This window comes from Diadema setosum, chromosome 2 (genome assembly GCF_964275005.1).
Source record: "Diadema setosum chromosome 2, eeDiaSeto1, whole genome shotgun sequence".
NCBI classification, from domain to species: Eukaryota; Metazoa; Echinodermata; class Echinoidea; order Diadematoida; family Diadematidae; genus Diadema; species Diadema setosum.
The window spans coordinates 27,767,457-27,782,481 of record NC_092686.1 but is presented as its reverse complement, the minus strand read 5'-3'; the positions used below and the strand labels follow the sequence as shown (position 1 = coordinate 27,782,481).

At 39.5% G+C, this 15,025-nt stretch overlaps 1 protein-coding gene across 1 annotated transcript; it reads left to right on the top strand.

Moving 5' to 3' along the window:
• Positions 1–3,243: 3,243 nt before the first annotated feature.
• LOC140246251 (N-alpha-acetyltransferase daf-31-like) lies at positions 3,244–14,929 on the top strand. Its single transcript, XM_072325707.1, has 7 exons — positions 3,244–3,405; positions 7,187–7,344; positions 8,474–8,519; positions 9,017–9,132; positions 11,133–11,177; positions 12,476–12,557; positions 13,361–14,929. The coding sequence occupies exons 1-7, from the start codon at positions 3,385–3,387 to the stop codon at positions 13,712–13,714; spliced, it is 822 nt and encodes a 273-aa protein (XP_072181808.1). The 5' UTR covers positions 3,244–3,384; the 3' UTR covers positions 13,715–14,929.
• Positions 14,930–15,025: the final 96 nt, after the last annotated feature.

Sequence of the window (15,025 nt, the reverse complement as noted above, 5' to 3'; positions counted from 1 at the left end):
GGAAGGTAATGAAGGAATTGTGATGCGTCTTTTCTTTTCTATTTTTTTAAGTGGTCTGGCATCAAGGGTCATGGTTTGGTCAGCAACATTCCAATCAAACTGCAACAGGACAGAATCATTCTGGGAATATACAGCAAAATGCACTTACTTGATGTATATAATTTTTACCTAGTCCACAGTGCTGCCCTTAACTCCCCTTACTCTACCCTCCCAAGTGCAGGAGAATCGAGGACATTATTATATATGATTCTATTCTGTTTTTGCCTATCATATCAAAATCATGTCCAGATAATATTAAAACTGAAACAGCTTAATAATGTGTTGGATAGAGAATATTGAGCTACTATTATTTCTGTCCTTTTTTAAAATCCAAATATGTAAGTACAACAATGTCGAAGTTCATAGATTTTAGTTTTGTTTTTCCTTAAGTTCAAAGTGTTTTAAAGTTATATCCACTGTGGAGCTGTCTCACATGCTGTAGATATAAATTTCCACACTGTGTTAATATAATGTGGAAAGTGACTAATACTGTACAGTTTTAATGTGATAAGATAGAAAAATTTCCAGTCAGTTTAGGTATTTTGGAGATTAACATCTTAAAGATTAATGAGAACAAAAATATTGTGCACTATGTAGAATACTGTATCATCTTTGTATCACATGGAAAAGAAACGAATAAAGTGGCACTGTTACAGTTTTTAATACAAGGTACAATGTCACAGAAGAATTTGGTTATGACATAAAGCACTGAATTTAATGACCTTCACTTATGACATGTTTCTCAAGTAAAGTTTTTTTTTCCATGTTTATAAATGCAGCATCATATTCTGTGCTGATCTAGTGTACCAAAGCCATCACTGGTAGTGCACTGCTCCATGATTGTAATATTTTGTTCTCTGTCGTTGTAATCACAGGACTGCTCTATTTCAAAGTATTTTGACACTTTTTGAATCTGTGCATTTGAATGCTAGATGAACAGAAGAAGGTATTCAGGCTGTCCATTTTCAGACATTCTTTTACTGACAGCAGGGTCTTCTAGCTTCCCTTTTCTGATTATTGACCACAAGTTTTTAAGTTACATTTTATTCTCTACTATGACATGTGCAGCACCTGCATTTTATCATTCAGTTTTTGAGCCAGTGAATATGTCGTGCTACAATGAGATTAAACCTTGGGATTAGAGGAGGAATATGATTGTAATTCACACCTGTTGAAAAATCCATGATATTGCTTATGTCAGATATTTGTATAAGGTATTCAGAGGAGAGGAAAAATCAAGTTTGCTTGTTGCTGTGAAAGTTTTGGCAGAGTTGAAAACCAAGAAGTGATTTGCTGAGCAATAAATGGATTGTATCTTCAAAAACCAAAGATAACATCACTCCATGTTGTTGTTTTTACCCTTTCAATGTTAATATCAACTCACAATCAGTCATGTACCTTACACAGTCATCTCACCTATGTCAAACCAATGAAACTGATGACAAATGGATGGTGTATAGTTATGGTTGAGATGGGGGATTCATATTTTAACTACATATGTATTTGCAAGATTAAAAGGAACTACTTATGAAATATTAGGGAGCATAAAATTCGAAGAGGAATTCAAAGTTTATTTGTGGAAAATTGATTTTCAAATGGCTGAGATATCCAAAAACAAAGGAAAGCAAAGTGGTCCTAATAAAAGGTAGGTCCCACCGTTCATTAGGACCACTTTGTCTTTGGATATCTCAGTCATTTCAAAACCAATTTTCATCAAATAAACTTTGAAATCATGTGAGAATTGTATGCTCTGTAATATTTCATAGGAGGTTTCTCATTATCTCAAAAAAGTTGGAGACCTGAAGCCCGTCCCAACCAAAAACTATACCATCCCTTTAACCCATTGAGAATGGACTGATTTTGCTACAACACGCATTTCCCAAAGGTACCTGCCCAAGTATACTTGGGACTCGTCCTCAATGGGTTAATTATGTATATTTTCAGCTAATACAAGTAAAAGCATGTTCTCATACTAAGATATATCAGATTTAACATTTGTTCTTTTCCCTTTTTTTTTTTGGTGGGGTGGTTTTACAGACAAGTTTTATATTAATTTTATACAGCTGAGATATGAGATTTTTGTCATTTCTGTGTATGAAATGAATAAGAAATTGTGAGAGGATGACATCGACTTCCTGATTTGAATATTCGTAAGGACTGATCAAGAAATGTTTTCTGAAAAAATCTGAAATTTCAAAATGTATTATCTTCCTTATTTCTTAGATGATTTTTGTCATTTTTGTATTGTTCTGTAGGGAATATTTGTTCTCTTTCTTTTGAAGTTTTATTATTTTTTGGGGTGGATTTCCTCTTTAACTTACGTATACGTGTAAAATTAATGGTTTCAAATGGAGCTAGCTCGCTCCATGGTTTCAAATAGTGTGACTCCATGTTCAAGTTGACTTAAATGAATAGAGTACAATCAGCTCAGTCAGACAGAATGGTAGATATTGCATTAGATTAGGATATGAAATGAAAAAGTGATGGAATTTTAAAGTGTCAACGTTTTCACCAAATGGCGCTTTTGTACACTATCAAACAGAAAGGGAATGAGGTGTGATGACCATGTCAAATGTATGCAGTGGAACTTTGGTATAAATAGTACTGACTGAACAAACTGCCATATAACCAAAGAATATAGAAGCGCACACAGTGCGCTCTCGTGCGCTCTATACTCTTTGCATACAACAAAGACATTTTCTTTTTTTCATGAAAATTTTTTGTTTTGTTTTGTCCTTTTTTGTTAGTTTTTTTATTTTTGTGTGTGTTTTCTATGATGGTAACAAAACATCAGTTCAGCAGAATTATCCTGTTTCTACATTTAGTTTCTTTTGTTTAGCAGTGGTTGAGACATTGTCCAGTGTGCAGCGTCGTAAAGTTCACAAAGATCATAAAGTTAACCTAGAAATATCCTGTGAAGCTTACTTTTCGAAAAATATGAAATTGATTTCATATCCGACATATGAAGCTAAATCAATACTGGTATTATCTTGTCTCGTATAGTTTTCCTCAGGAAAGGGTTATGCCGATCGCATTCCCGAAATTATTTTGTGATGCTTAGGCCTACTGTACTTCCAATTAAGATTTAGTCTCGGATCTTTGCAAAGAGATTTTTCTCCTCCCCACCACGGGGGAAAATCTCTTTGGAGCTTTGGTACTACAGCGATAGAAAGTTGTAAGGCGCCACCTTGTGACCACCGTGGAATGACCTGCGACCGCTGGCAGTCGAGTAGAGAGAGTGGAAAGATATTTGGTTTGTTTCCAAAATTTAGGGAAGGATTGACCATTATATATAACTTGCATTCATTATTTTCAAATTTAGAGTAAAAGCCATCCGATACCACGATGAATATCCGATGTGCAAGGGTAAGTAGACCTTGACTTATTGTGTATGAAAGTGTGCTGAATACTTCCATCTTTACAATCACGTGAAGCGTAGTCCCATTAATTGCATAATGTGCTGGCTGGACGTGTATTTGACCGTGGCGTGGAGAAATGCGATGCTAGCAAGGGTAGCAATAAATTTACTAAATATTTATTGCTTGCCATTATCTCGTACTTGTTGTCAACACCACACGAAAACTAGAGTTCTGCAGGAAGACAATTCGACAAATTATGCCTGAAAATGTATAGTCAAAAAAACTTTCCTTACAACCTTGTGTAAAAATAGACATAAAAACTGGGGGTTTTTTTTCTTCAAAATCCACTTGATTTGTGCAAAATAATTTACAGCATTTAGACCCCCTCCCCCAGTTTGTCCTAATTTCCCTCATTCACCGAATGACATACAATTGTTTGGCACTCTAGATGCTGCTTGCATGTAGGGTGTCTGATCGCGCACTGCTAACCCTCGACCAAAACGCGCCCCTATCTAATAACACGCAAGTCCCATAGAACGCAATAGAGCCGCGCGCCTACGCTGTTTTGACCAAGCATTTTTGTGCCAAATTTCGCCTTTATTGCCAAATCCCCAGACCATGCCATTAACGAATCCTGACAAATTTGGTATCATATGAAAGAGGAAGTTTTGCTCCATACTCTATCAGAGGGGCGGTTTATGAATCCGACGATAAATTGATGTAAACATCGATAGAAGCACATCTATCCCCATATCTCAGCGTCTGCTTCGGTATTTGCATCGCCCCAAGACATGCTAGTAGTTGAGGATATGCTGAATCCGATGGTGTGGCTAGTTTTTCGCTAGCTCCACGCCTAGGTGTGGGGATATCGCCTTGAAGATACCCCTTGCAATAATTTTTTGGTCACAGCGAACGTTTTAGGCGGGGCTTCGTATGCAAGAATCCATAGCAACTTCGCGCGAAGGGGCTAATGCATATGTAAATTTGATTACGCATCGCGCGCCGTCTACCACCGGCCACATGGCCTCATCTGCGGTGTGTGGGGATTGCGTGTGCATGCGGCGCACGCCAGAATACTGATGCTGCCAGCAAAGAGCTACCTCTGTGTGTGTGTGTCACTACGTGTGTGTGTGTGTATGTGTTGTGTATGATGTGCATCTCACGAGGCAGGAAACTGGGCTGTCGCTTGCGATAGCTCCTACAACACGCATATTAGCATGCACTCTGTATACAGTACTGTACATATCGGATACAGTCACGCTCACAAATCACGTACGTCTTGCAAAACAACCAGACTCTACTAAATTTCTGTCTACTATTATTAGTTTACTTGTGGATTGGTTATGATCTTATCGTTGTTCAATCAATCATGTCCGCTTAACCAAAGAAAGTGCGACTGTGGTGGTAGCGGCAGCGGTGTATCACAATACGAACACCCGATCGACAAAAAGGGTGTGCAAAAGATTTCGGAAGACTCTTATTTGGCCATTTTTGCATGTACGAATAGTGGTAATGTGGCATCATTTCCAAGCCTGTGGCTGTAGAGGTTGTAGCTTGTACATTTCACGCGAGCTGCGTGCACCTGCTCTCGACAATTGACTGCATATTTCTTCGAACCATGCTCGCCATGCCGGCTGCCCTGGCTTACAATCGCGATGCTCTCCGCTCGGCTTCCCGAATTTTACCGGCGGCGCGGCGGCGCGGCGGGGCTAGCTGCCTAGCCGCTGCTAGCCTTTAAACAAGGCGACTCGCTCTGCGTGCCCCCGTATAGCGCGTTTACCCCACAAACCTGTTGGCCGGCGAGTGGAGCGAGCCGCCTTTATCCACTCGTTCAGGGATGTGTACTTTTGTCGTTGTTGTTGCTTTATATTCTGGTGCAGTGCGTATTTTCTGCGTCAAATTTGTACGCAAATTTGTCAAAGAATATAAAGCAACAACAACGACAAAAGTACACATCCCTGAACGAGTGGATAAAGGCGGCTCGCTCCACTCGCCGGCCAACAGGTTTGTGGGGTAAACGCGCTATACGGGGGCACGCAGAGCGAGTCGCCTTGTTTAAAGGCTAAGCCGCTGCTAGCTAGCTGCGCCTGCATACATACGCGGGGTTCGTACGTGTTGTAGGGCGCTCAATACGGTACATGTGAATCGAATGTAAACTGCATACCGAGCACGTACGAGTATATGTACGTACGCACGCAGCGCACACAGGGTATGACAACACATAGGGGGAGTGGCTTCTTCGCTTGTTACGCGTAATTTCTAACCGCTGTACGCTCATTATCTGATCACTGGAGATCCACACGCGAATGCAGCTTTTCGGCGTTGTTTGCAAACATGATTTGGGTCACATTTTGATGCGTGCTCGTAGAAAAAGGGGGTGATATTGCTGTGATTTCAAAGTTAAATTTCTCAAGATAGAAACATCATTTCGCCATGAAATTTGAAATATGTCTTAATGATGTAATTCTCTTTCATATGAAATGATTCACAATTCGTTTCTCACAGAATTTCAAAAGTTACAAAAATACTCCAGACACCCTATTGCATGTGCATACCACTCAGCAGTTACAGCTCGTTATTCCGAAGGTTCGTTACTCCGATACCGAAGGCTCCTCAGTCCGTAACTATACACAGCCCAGTCGCCGCTGTACATACGTAGCGCGACAGGGCTGTACCAACGAAGCTCCAAACACGAAGAGGGTCCAACGATCGCATGCGATCGGATTGAATTTTGATACTTTAGATCATTATTTTGTCACTTCAAACTCATCTGACGAACAAAATGATAATGAGACTTCATATCTATGCTATGAATATTGAAATTTAGATTTAATAACTTACCTAAAATGATGGTTATATGCAGCCTGTGTGAACGGTTCACGAACGGTACATCGTCTTTCACGCCAGGCCATTTCCAATATCCGGGAGGTCACATGATCTGAATGCCCTTTCAAAAGGTCGCGCTGTTGACCGTGCTGCTACACCAACACTCAAGCAGCGCATCGTACGCACGCAAAAGATTTCCGCAGAGCTCAAGGCGCCATTTTGAATTCTGCAACGATGAACCCTGACGGTGTTAGGGAATCCGCCAGAAAGTATCATTTTTTGGTTCCACGGACTTATCACGAGGGCTCTCAATGGACTTACGAACCTTCTGTAATACAAGCATGCACTTAAGGTGAGTAACGTTTGGTAACGTGTACATTGTTTATAAAGAACGTATAAATTTTCATAAGTTTTGTAGTTGTGTTGTGGTTCCCCACTTTGTAGGTGCCCGCTCGTTGGTCAGACGCTGTATTCGCGTAGCGTATTAACAGCGTCTGGTCGGGCTACTCAGTCCGAAGATTCGTTATTCCGAAAGTTCATTTTTCCGAATTTCATTTTCGGATTAACAAATCTTCGGAATAACGAACCTTCGGAATAACGCCACAAATGTTCGGATTAACGAACCCTTTTTCATTTTCGGATCAACGAACCTCTAGGTATAGGGAATTTGTGTGTTTCGGATTAGCAAACCTTCAGAATAACGAACCTTCGGAATATCGGACCTTCGGAATAACGAACAGCACCCCCACTCAGCTCCCATTTGTGTACCTGACTGCGCGCATGCGCTGCGGTAGAAAATTGTTGGTTTAAACAGCTCAAAAAAGAAAACAAATTTTTATAAAAATCAGATTTCAAGACTGCTAGATATATGCTTTCTTAGTGCAATGTGCAAGTGATGGGGATAGCAAAGCATCGCCTTTACAAATGTGATTACATTAGACTGAAACTCTGTTTTCCCCCAGCCTGAGGATTTGATGAACATGCAGCACTGCAACCTGCTATGTCTTCCAGAGAACTACCAGATGAAGTACTACTTCTATCATGGCTTGTCCTGGCCCCAGCTTTCCTATGTTGCAGAAGATGAGGATGGCAAGATTGTAGGCTATGTCCTGGCTAAAATGTACGTTTGGAAGGGGTTACTCAGACATGAAATGATATTCTCCGTATTACAAGTGCAAATTGTATCTTGTAGTTTGGTACCCAATCATGTACAATGGTAACATACTAACAACATTTGAAAAACTGTAATTGTGCACTTACCCATAATGTAGTTATAAAATTCATGCAATCCTGGCTTAAAGGCATTTAAACCAGAACAGAAGAACTTTATGAAGTAATTGAATTCAGTCAAAGATGGAAAAAGGAACCGAATTAACTGTCAAATATATTTGTACTGTAAACAAGCCCTTGAGAGCTACAGTATGTGGTGCTTGATTATCATGATGTACACTAACATAGTTTATTAATGGATTTAGATAACTACTGGGAAATCAAGTATTTTGCAGTTCTGCTGAAAATGGTCATAATTGGTGTTTGAGAAAAATGCTAGCCCCCCCCCCCTCCAAAAAAAAAAAAATGAATAGATAAATAAAAAATAAAAGGGAAGCTTAGCAAAGAAATAACTAGATGCAAGAACATGGTCATTTTGTTAATTTTTGTATGGATGAATAAGTTAAGTGTGGAGAGGAAATATTTTTGATAGGGAAAGAAATTATGATGAAGGGAAAAGATAAATTAATCTCAAGAAGTAGTACTGTAGGGTTAAAGGGGAAGGCTAGTAACTGATCAGTGGGAATCAGTGGGAATGCTGGAGGATGATTGTTCCAATCCTTGTGGGATTTATTTAAGAGTACACTATATATCTATTCTTGTGTGAAAATTATTTGCTTCAGAATGGTCTCATATTCAAGTAATGTGCAGTTTAATGTTTCCAGGTAAGCGTCCCTGGTCAGTGATGGGGCATTAATCTGCACATTACTTGAATATGAGACCGTTCTGAAGCAAATAATTTTCACACAACAGTAGATATGTAATGTACTCTTAAATAAATCCCACAAGGATTGGAACAATCATCCCTCAGCATTCCCACTGATTCCCACTGATCGGTTACTAGCCATCCCCTTTAAGGAATATCATTATATGGTGTTAGAAGTGAAATTGTAACCTACTTGTATATTGAAATGAGTCTATCGGAGCTGTGTCTGAGTACGACTAGTCCAGTTTTCTTATACTTTGTTCCCATTCTGTAGGGAAGAAGACCCAGATGAAGTACCACATGGCCACATTACATCGCTGGTAAGTCTTCATTCAGTAGAGTATGTGATATGAGACACAGCAGTGTGTAGGTTGTTTCCGTTTTGTCATACCTGAAGCAATCATCAAAAAGACAACTGTAGGCAGTATGTGTTTGCAATGTTTGTACGTTATGTACTGTAACTGTAAGTCTGTCATTTATTCTTTAGATACTTCACTGAAGTTTGACAAAGGCTGTTGGGGAGGTATGTAGAGAAGGATGGGCCACCTACTGAGTTGTTCAGTTTTCCCCAAGAATGCAGTTTGCATGGAACACCGAGGAGGGTCGTGTTAGTGGATGGAGCAGAGGGAATGAGTTTATTTTGTATTTCTGAATGAAGATGAATTTCATTGAGTAATCTTCTTTTTGGTTTACCCATTAAAAAATAGTCTTGAGTGTACTTTGGCAGGGGTCTGTGGAACTTGATTGTTAAAGCAAAGTCAGTTCATCCTCAGCGGGTTAATAATGACTCATTTTATTCCTGTGATTTTCCCATCAGGCTGTGAAGAGGTCCCACCGCCGACTTGGCTTGGCACAGAAACTGATGAACCAGGCTTCCCTGGCCATGACAGAGTGCTTCAATGCCAAGTACGTCTCACTTCATGTCAGGAAGAGGTAAGAACTGCAACCCTTGATGGATAACCCTTCTTAGTATTGATAAGTATGTACACATATTCGACACACACACAAACACAGACTGCACCTGCTTACCAAGCAACATGTAGGCTGTTCAGAATTTAGACTATATACACAGAATTTCATATGCCGAATACCCACCTCAGTGGTGGATTGGGGGGCACGTCAGGCAAGCGCCCCCTTTAATTTGTTTTGAAATAAAGGAACTAAAAAGAACAAAATGAAAGGGGCCTGTGCGCCCCTCTTTAATTTTTTTTTTTTAAAGAAAGGCACCAGAAAACTGCTGAAGCCTTTTTTTTCTTCTTCCTTTTGCTTATCAGGCGATGAAACCCAGAAGTTGGAAAAAATTGCACGGTGGAGCCTTTTTTTTTTTTTTTTGTTTACTTTTTGTTTGTTTGTTTGTTTGTTTGTTTGGTGTTTTTTGGGTGGTTTTTTTTTCTTTTTTTTTTGCTTGTCAGCCGATGAAACCCGGAAGTGGCACCAGAAATATCTTTTGTGCCCCCCTTTACGGATTTCCTGGATCTGCCCCTGCACCTATTACAGTATTCATCGCATAATCGGGCATCTGATAATCGGGAACCTCGCTTAAATGACATACGCTTCCCAGAAACATTTCCAATGCACGTTATTTTCACTGGATAATCGGGCGGGGACCTCTGATAAACGGGACAATTTTTCTTCAAGCGATCTTTGATTTTGTTGACATTTTACACAAAAAATCTACCAAAATGCCACAACAATATTTCAAAGATTCCCTAACAGTTGTCGTTTACATCGAACTTACAAAGCAAGCTTCGGACTGGTGTGTTTGGACCTCCGTCCATCCAGTACATGTACATTTCAGCTCGCTGCCCGCCTTCGCTTTTCTGTACGTGTGTATATATGGCGAGCTAGATCGCTACATATTGACAACACATGTACAGTGAAGTGATCGCGGCAAGTAAACAATCAAGCCGTGATGACTGAATGATTGAAGGACTTTTCATTGACGTTCCCACATCAGTTCTGGGCAATCATTTCCCATGGTTGTGGATATGTATTTATACGGAACGCCCTACGTGTCCAAGAATTCTACGAATGTTTAAGAAAGTGCTAGCTTTTAATCCACATATTTTGTGTTCGAAGAGAGGTGACAGAAGAAGAACCCGGTTGCGATTACTCTACATCATTGCGAGAATGCAGGGAGAGCTAGAGGGTCGCGCCGAGGGGTAGCGCGGCTGTGTATTCATGTACATGTACAGTACGTCACTATGCATGTGTGTGTGTATGTGTGCACTACATGTACATGTCATATGCCGTTAGTGTATAGTGAGTGCTCATCGCGAAATCGGGCACCCCGCTTAAAGGGGCCATGTTTGCTACTCCCAACCTGTCCCGATTATGCGATGAATACTGTAGTTCTACTGAAGTATTGCTTACTACAAGCATTTTGCTACCCTTGGAGGCTTGCTCTGTTCTTTGTGGTGTATTGATTTCACATCTATGTTACCGTACATGTACTGTGTGCAATGAGTTTTCATTTTTGTAACTCAGTGAATTTCCATGCTCTGGTATTTATGCATACATCATGTGCACAAACTTCTTTGCAGACCATAACAGTTACATATTTCTATGTGCCTGAGGAAGAGTCAGTAAAGAAAAAAAAAAAAAGTCAGCCTGGTTTTACACATGATTGAAGGAAGTCAATGATAAATTTCTCCAGCTTGATGGAGACACACCACGTTTTCATTGGTCTGGAGGAGTTGAGTTTTTACACAATTCCAACGTTCTGACTCCCTCATCTGTATAATTCTAGTCATGTTGTTGAACTTGTGCTAGGTTTAGGACATACTGCTTAATAAAATAGATATCTTAACCTCAGTCACTGTAAGATGTTGGAAATATGCAGTCAAAATTTCCTATTTTCACTTGGGAGTTACAAAGGAAAGTTCATTGTGCTTCAATTAATGAAGTCAAGTGGTCATCTGTTTTCTTTTCAGCAACCGGGCTGCCCTGCATCTCTACCAGAATACACTCAAGTTTACGTAAGTACTTCTACAGAAGTTGACAATTTTACTACATGTTTTGAAGCCAATGGAGATATTTGGAACACCACTCAAAACTACAGAGCTTGAATATTGCAATAATCCATTTCCATTTTACAATGTCGTTTTAGGATGGCATCATGTAAGGTTAGAGAAGGTGGGTTTAAACAAGAAAGCTGCTACTGAAACAAAAGTAGAGAATTTTGCAATCAAATAATTGATATGAATAGTTAAATAACAAATCATTTTAAATTGTTGATTTAATTCCCATTTACTCATGTATAATCTGTTAATGGTATTAACACTTGTCATGTTCAGTTATTTATAATTTGTGTGTGTGTAGGAGTTTTGTTATACCCCCGCCAAATGAAGTTTGAAGGGGGTATATAGGAATCAGCGGACGGTCGGGCGGGCGGTCGGTCCGTTGCAAATCTTGCGTCGCGAACTACTTCCTCAGTTTTCAACCGATTCCCATAAAACTTGGCACAGATGTGTGCCTTGGGTTGTAGATGTGCAAGACGTATTTTTTGACAGTACCCAAAAGTACGTTGCCATGGTAACGGCATATTATGGGCAAAAATGGGTACAAATCTTGCGTCGCGAACTCCTCCCACAGTTTTTGATCAATTTTTATGAAATTAGGTACAGATGTTCATCTGAATATGTTAATGTGCAAGACACATATTTCCGCAGTGGCAAAAAGTGCGTTGCCATGGTAACGGCATGTTATTGTAAAATATAGGGCAAAATGCTTCATGGCAAAACTGCTTCATCAGTGTTCTTCCAATTCTCATGGAATTCATATTGAATGTTTGTCTTAGGATATAGGTCAGCATGACACATTTCTTGACAGTGACAAAAAGTATGTTGCCATGGTAACAGCTCACATATTATGAGCCAAAATGATGGAAAATTTTGTGTTGCAAACTACTTCCTCAGTTTTTGCCCAATTTCCATGAAACTTGGTACAGATGTGTGCCTTTGGTTGTAGATGTGCAAGACGCATTTTTCGACAGTACCCGAAAGTACGTTGCCATGGTAATGGCATATTAATGGCAGAAGATCAAGGAAAGATCTTGCGGATTTAACTACTTCCTCAGTTTTTTGACCAAAGCTTATGAAATGTTGTTTGGCAGGGGTATAACCAGTCGCTGTAGCGACATTTCTAGTTACCTTATATTTTTGGTTTGAAATGAAGACGAAATTTCATACATATTCATCTTTGATGCAGTTTTGTGCAAGACAGTGGAAATATTTCAGTCAATGAAAGTAACCATTCAAATATCATTTTCTTACAGAATCAGTGACATCGAGCCAAAGTATTATGCTGATGGGGAGGATGCATACGCCATGAAGAGGGATCTTGGAAATATTGCCAAGGTATGGTTTTTAATCTCACAATATTTTTTACCCATTTGTTCCGTAGTTACCCACTACCAAAGTGCTTGCAATATATTTCTTGGCATAGAAGTGAGGGGAAAATGGTTTCTCATTTCTTTTGTTGTATTTCCTTTGTTACCATAACAAACCGAGGTAAGTTTGTTACCCTGTATACAGGAAAGACTCATTATCTGCCAAAATAAAATGCTGGGGTAGACCAAGGAAAATTACTCTCAAAATTATGTACGTGAGCACTGAATTGCATACTTCCAGGACCAGCAATGTTCTTGTAAAATTGCCTTGAAAAAGGCAGGTTCACAGTAACATTCACTGAAACAAAGTGCCATGACATATTAAATCCTTTCTGCTGTGTTTGATGTATTAAAGTAGCACAAACACTATTATATCATAATGGGAGTTTGTCAAGTGTTTTGGACTGTGCAAATAAATCAATGCAAAAAAAAAAAAGTTCTTTCATTGTGCCATTTATTTACAAATGAAAGACAAATCATAAAGCAATAGATCTGCTAAGTGCAATTGTCACTTAAGTTGGTATAGAATAGCATGCGGTCAATGCTTTTCAGTGCTTCATCATAGAAGCTAAGCTTTTAATTCTACTTAGTGACACATTTTTAGCCGGTATAGTTCAATGTTTATGTGTTGGGATTGCTGTGAAGTTCTGTTTATTTGGATGAAAAGTTTCTGATTAGTAAAAATCAGGATGATATCTTCAGTAGTAAGTGTTGAACAGTGCTGTCAATAATCATATCTCTACCAATTCATTCTTGCCACTACTCATCCAGAAGGGGAAATCTGATGTTGAAGCTGTGGAGAAGGTGTTGGAGCGGATGACAGTGGAGGAGAGCAGGGAGCAGGAGGAGGAAACACTGGCTATCACAGATGCTGGGGCGGGAGACCACACCCCGTCCCCACCCTCGGGGGCAGAGAGGCTCCAGGGTGGGGCAGAGAAGGCGGGAGTGGAGGAGGAGAAAAAGGCAGCGGCAGGAAAGGGTAAAGATGAGGCCAGCGGAGGCGCAGGGGGAGGGGGCAAGGGAGGGGAGCAACCGCCCAAATCGGGGCGGGAGTCCAAGAAGAGTCGGAAGAAAGCAAGGGAGGCAGCAGCCAGGTCAGAGGAGAAATCTGGAGAAAAGAGTTAGAAAATGTCAAGAGTTGTCATTTCACATTTAATTTTTGCCAAGGAGAAACATAGTTAAAAACCATCTACACTATAATGTACTGAAGTGATGATGTTAGTCTTTTGTTGTAGCTTGGGTTGGAACTAGATGCGAGTATGGTTAGCAACTACAGTGTTCACAGACCAGACCAGATGAGGTTGTGTAAAACCACTTTTGTGCTCTTTAACACCATGAAGAAAGAGGTATGGTTATTTATGACTTTTACCTGCCTGTGTATGCTTTTTGGCATCTTGCTGTCAGGAATCACAAACACACAAAAGAAAAACCAATCTATACAATTGTCATCCCAAATAGATTTATACTAGATAATATTGTAGTTAAACGATTCAGGACTATGATATATATATGCCGTGTTTTGCCTTCATACAGATTCAGCTCACAATCGCAAAAAGTTTTCAGTGTGAGATCTACAATATTTTGTTTGCCCCGTTACAGCAAAGCTGTGATACCATATCGTTAATGACAATATTAGATTATGTTAATCACTATTGTATTGTTGAGGAAATTTAACCATCACTCACATTTACTGATTGTGCAGCCCATTGTACTTGAATATCTCGTAATTGTCTGGAGCTTGAATGGAGTAGGCATACATAAATAACCACAAAAGCCTCAACAATAAACTTTGGAAACAACCAAAAACAGATGTTAGCATTTCCTTAGGAAGTACCGTATCCTAAACTGCAGAAAAAACATTGGTTGGAAATGTAATGCTTCAATCATTAGTATTGGGAATTGTTTGAATATAAAGCAATTTTTATTCCCTCCCATATTATGACATATTCTTTTAGGCCAGCGGGAAACAAAATATTTTTGGTTTTCAATTGCTTTCATCACATCACGTCTTGATATTTTCAGTGATATGTTTATGTTAAAAAATAAAAAAGAGAAAAGAATGTGAACATTAAAAAAAAAAAAAAAAAGCTGGAAAGTGATGAGATCAGTTCTATCTATAATCTCAGAGCAGAAAATAAAAGATCATACCCTTTTAGATTTTTTTTTTTCCCCCAACCCAAAGTTCCCAACAGTGAGACTACGGTTGAGTGTACTTTCATGCTGGTATGTATAACTACCGATACATGCACATTATCACCCATCACTGAGATGTAATCATTATGTCTTAGCCCCTCGGACTGAAAATACTCGTTTGTATGCCAATAAATATCTGAAAGAAGAGCGTGCTAGTGTGATATGTCATTATTTTGCAAATAAAGGTTAAACGTGGCGTGTAATAATTCAAATTTCTGCTTGCAGTAAAGGACGCTAACCATT

Coding starts and splice junctions, on each gene's coding strand:
- LOC140246251 (XM_072325707.1), top strand. CDS start 3,385: ATGAATATCCGATGTGCAAGG. Junction 11,178..12,475: donor CAGAATACACTCAAGTTTAC/GTAAGTACTTCT, acceptor ATTTTCTTACAG/AATCAGTGACATCGAGCCAA. Junction 12,558..13,360: donor ATCTTGGAAATATTGCCAAG/GTATGGTTTTTA, acceptor CTACTCATCCAG/AAGGGGAAATCTGATGTTGA.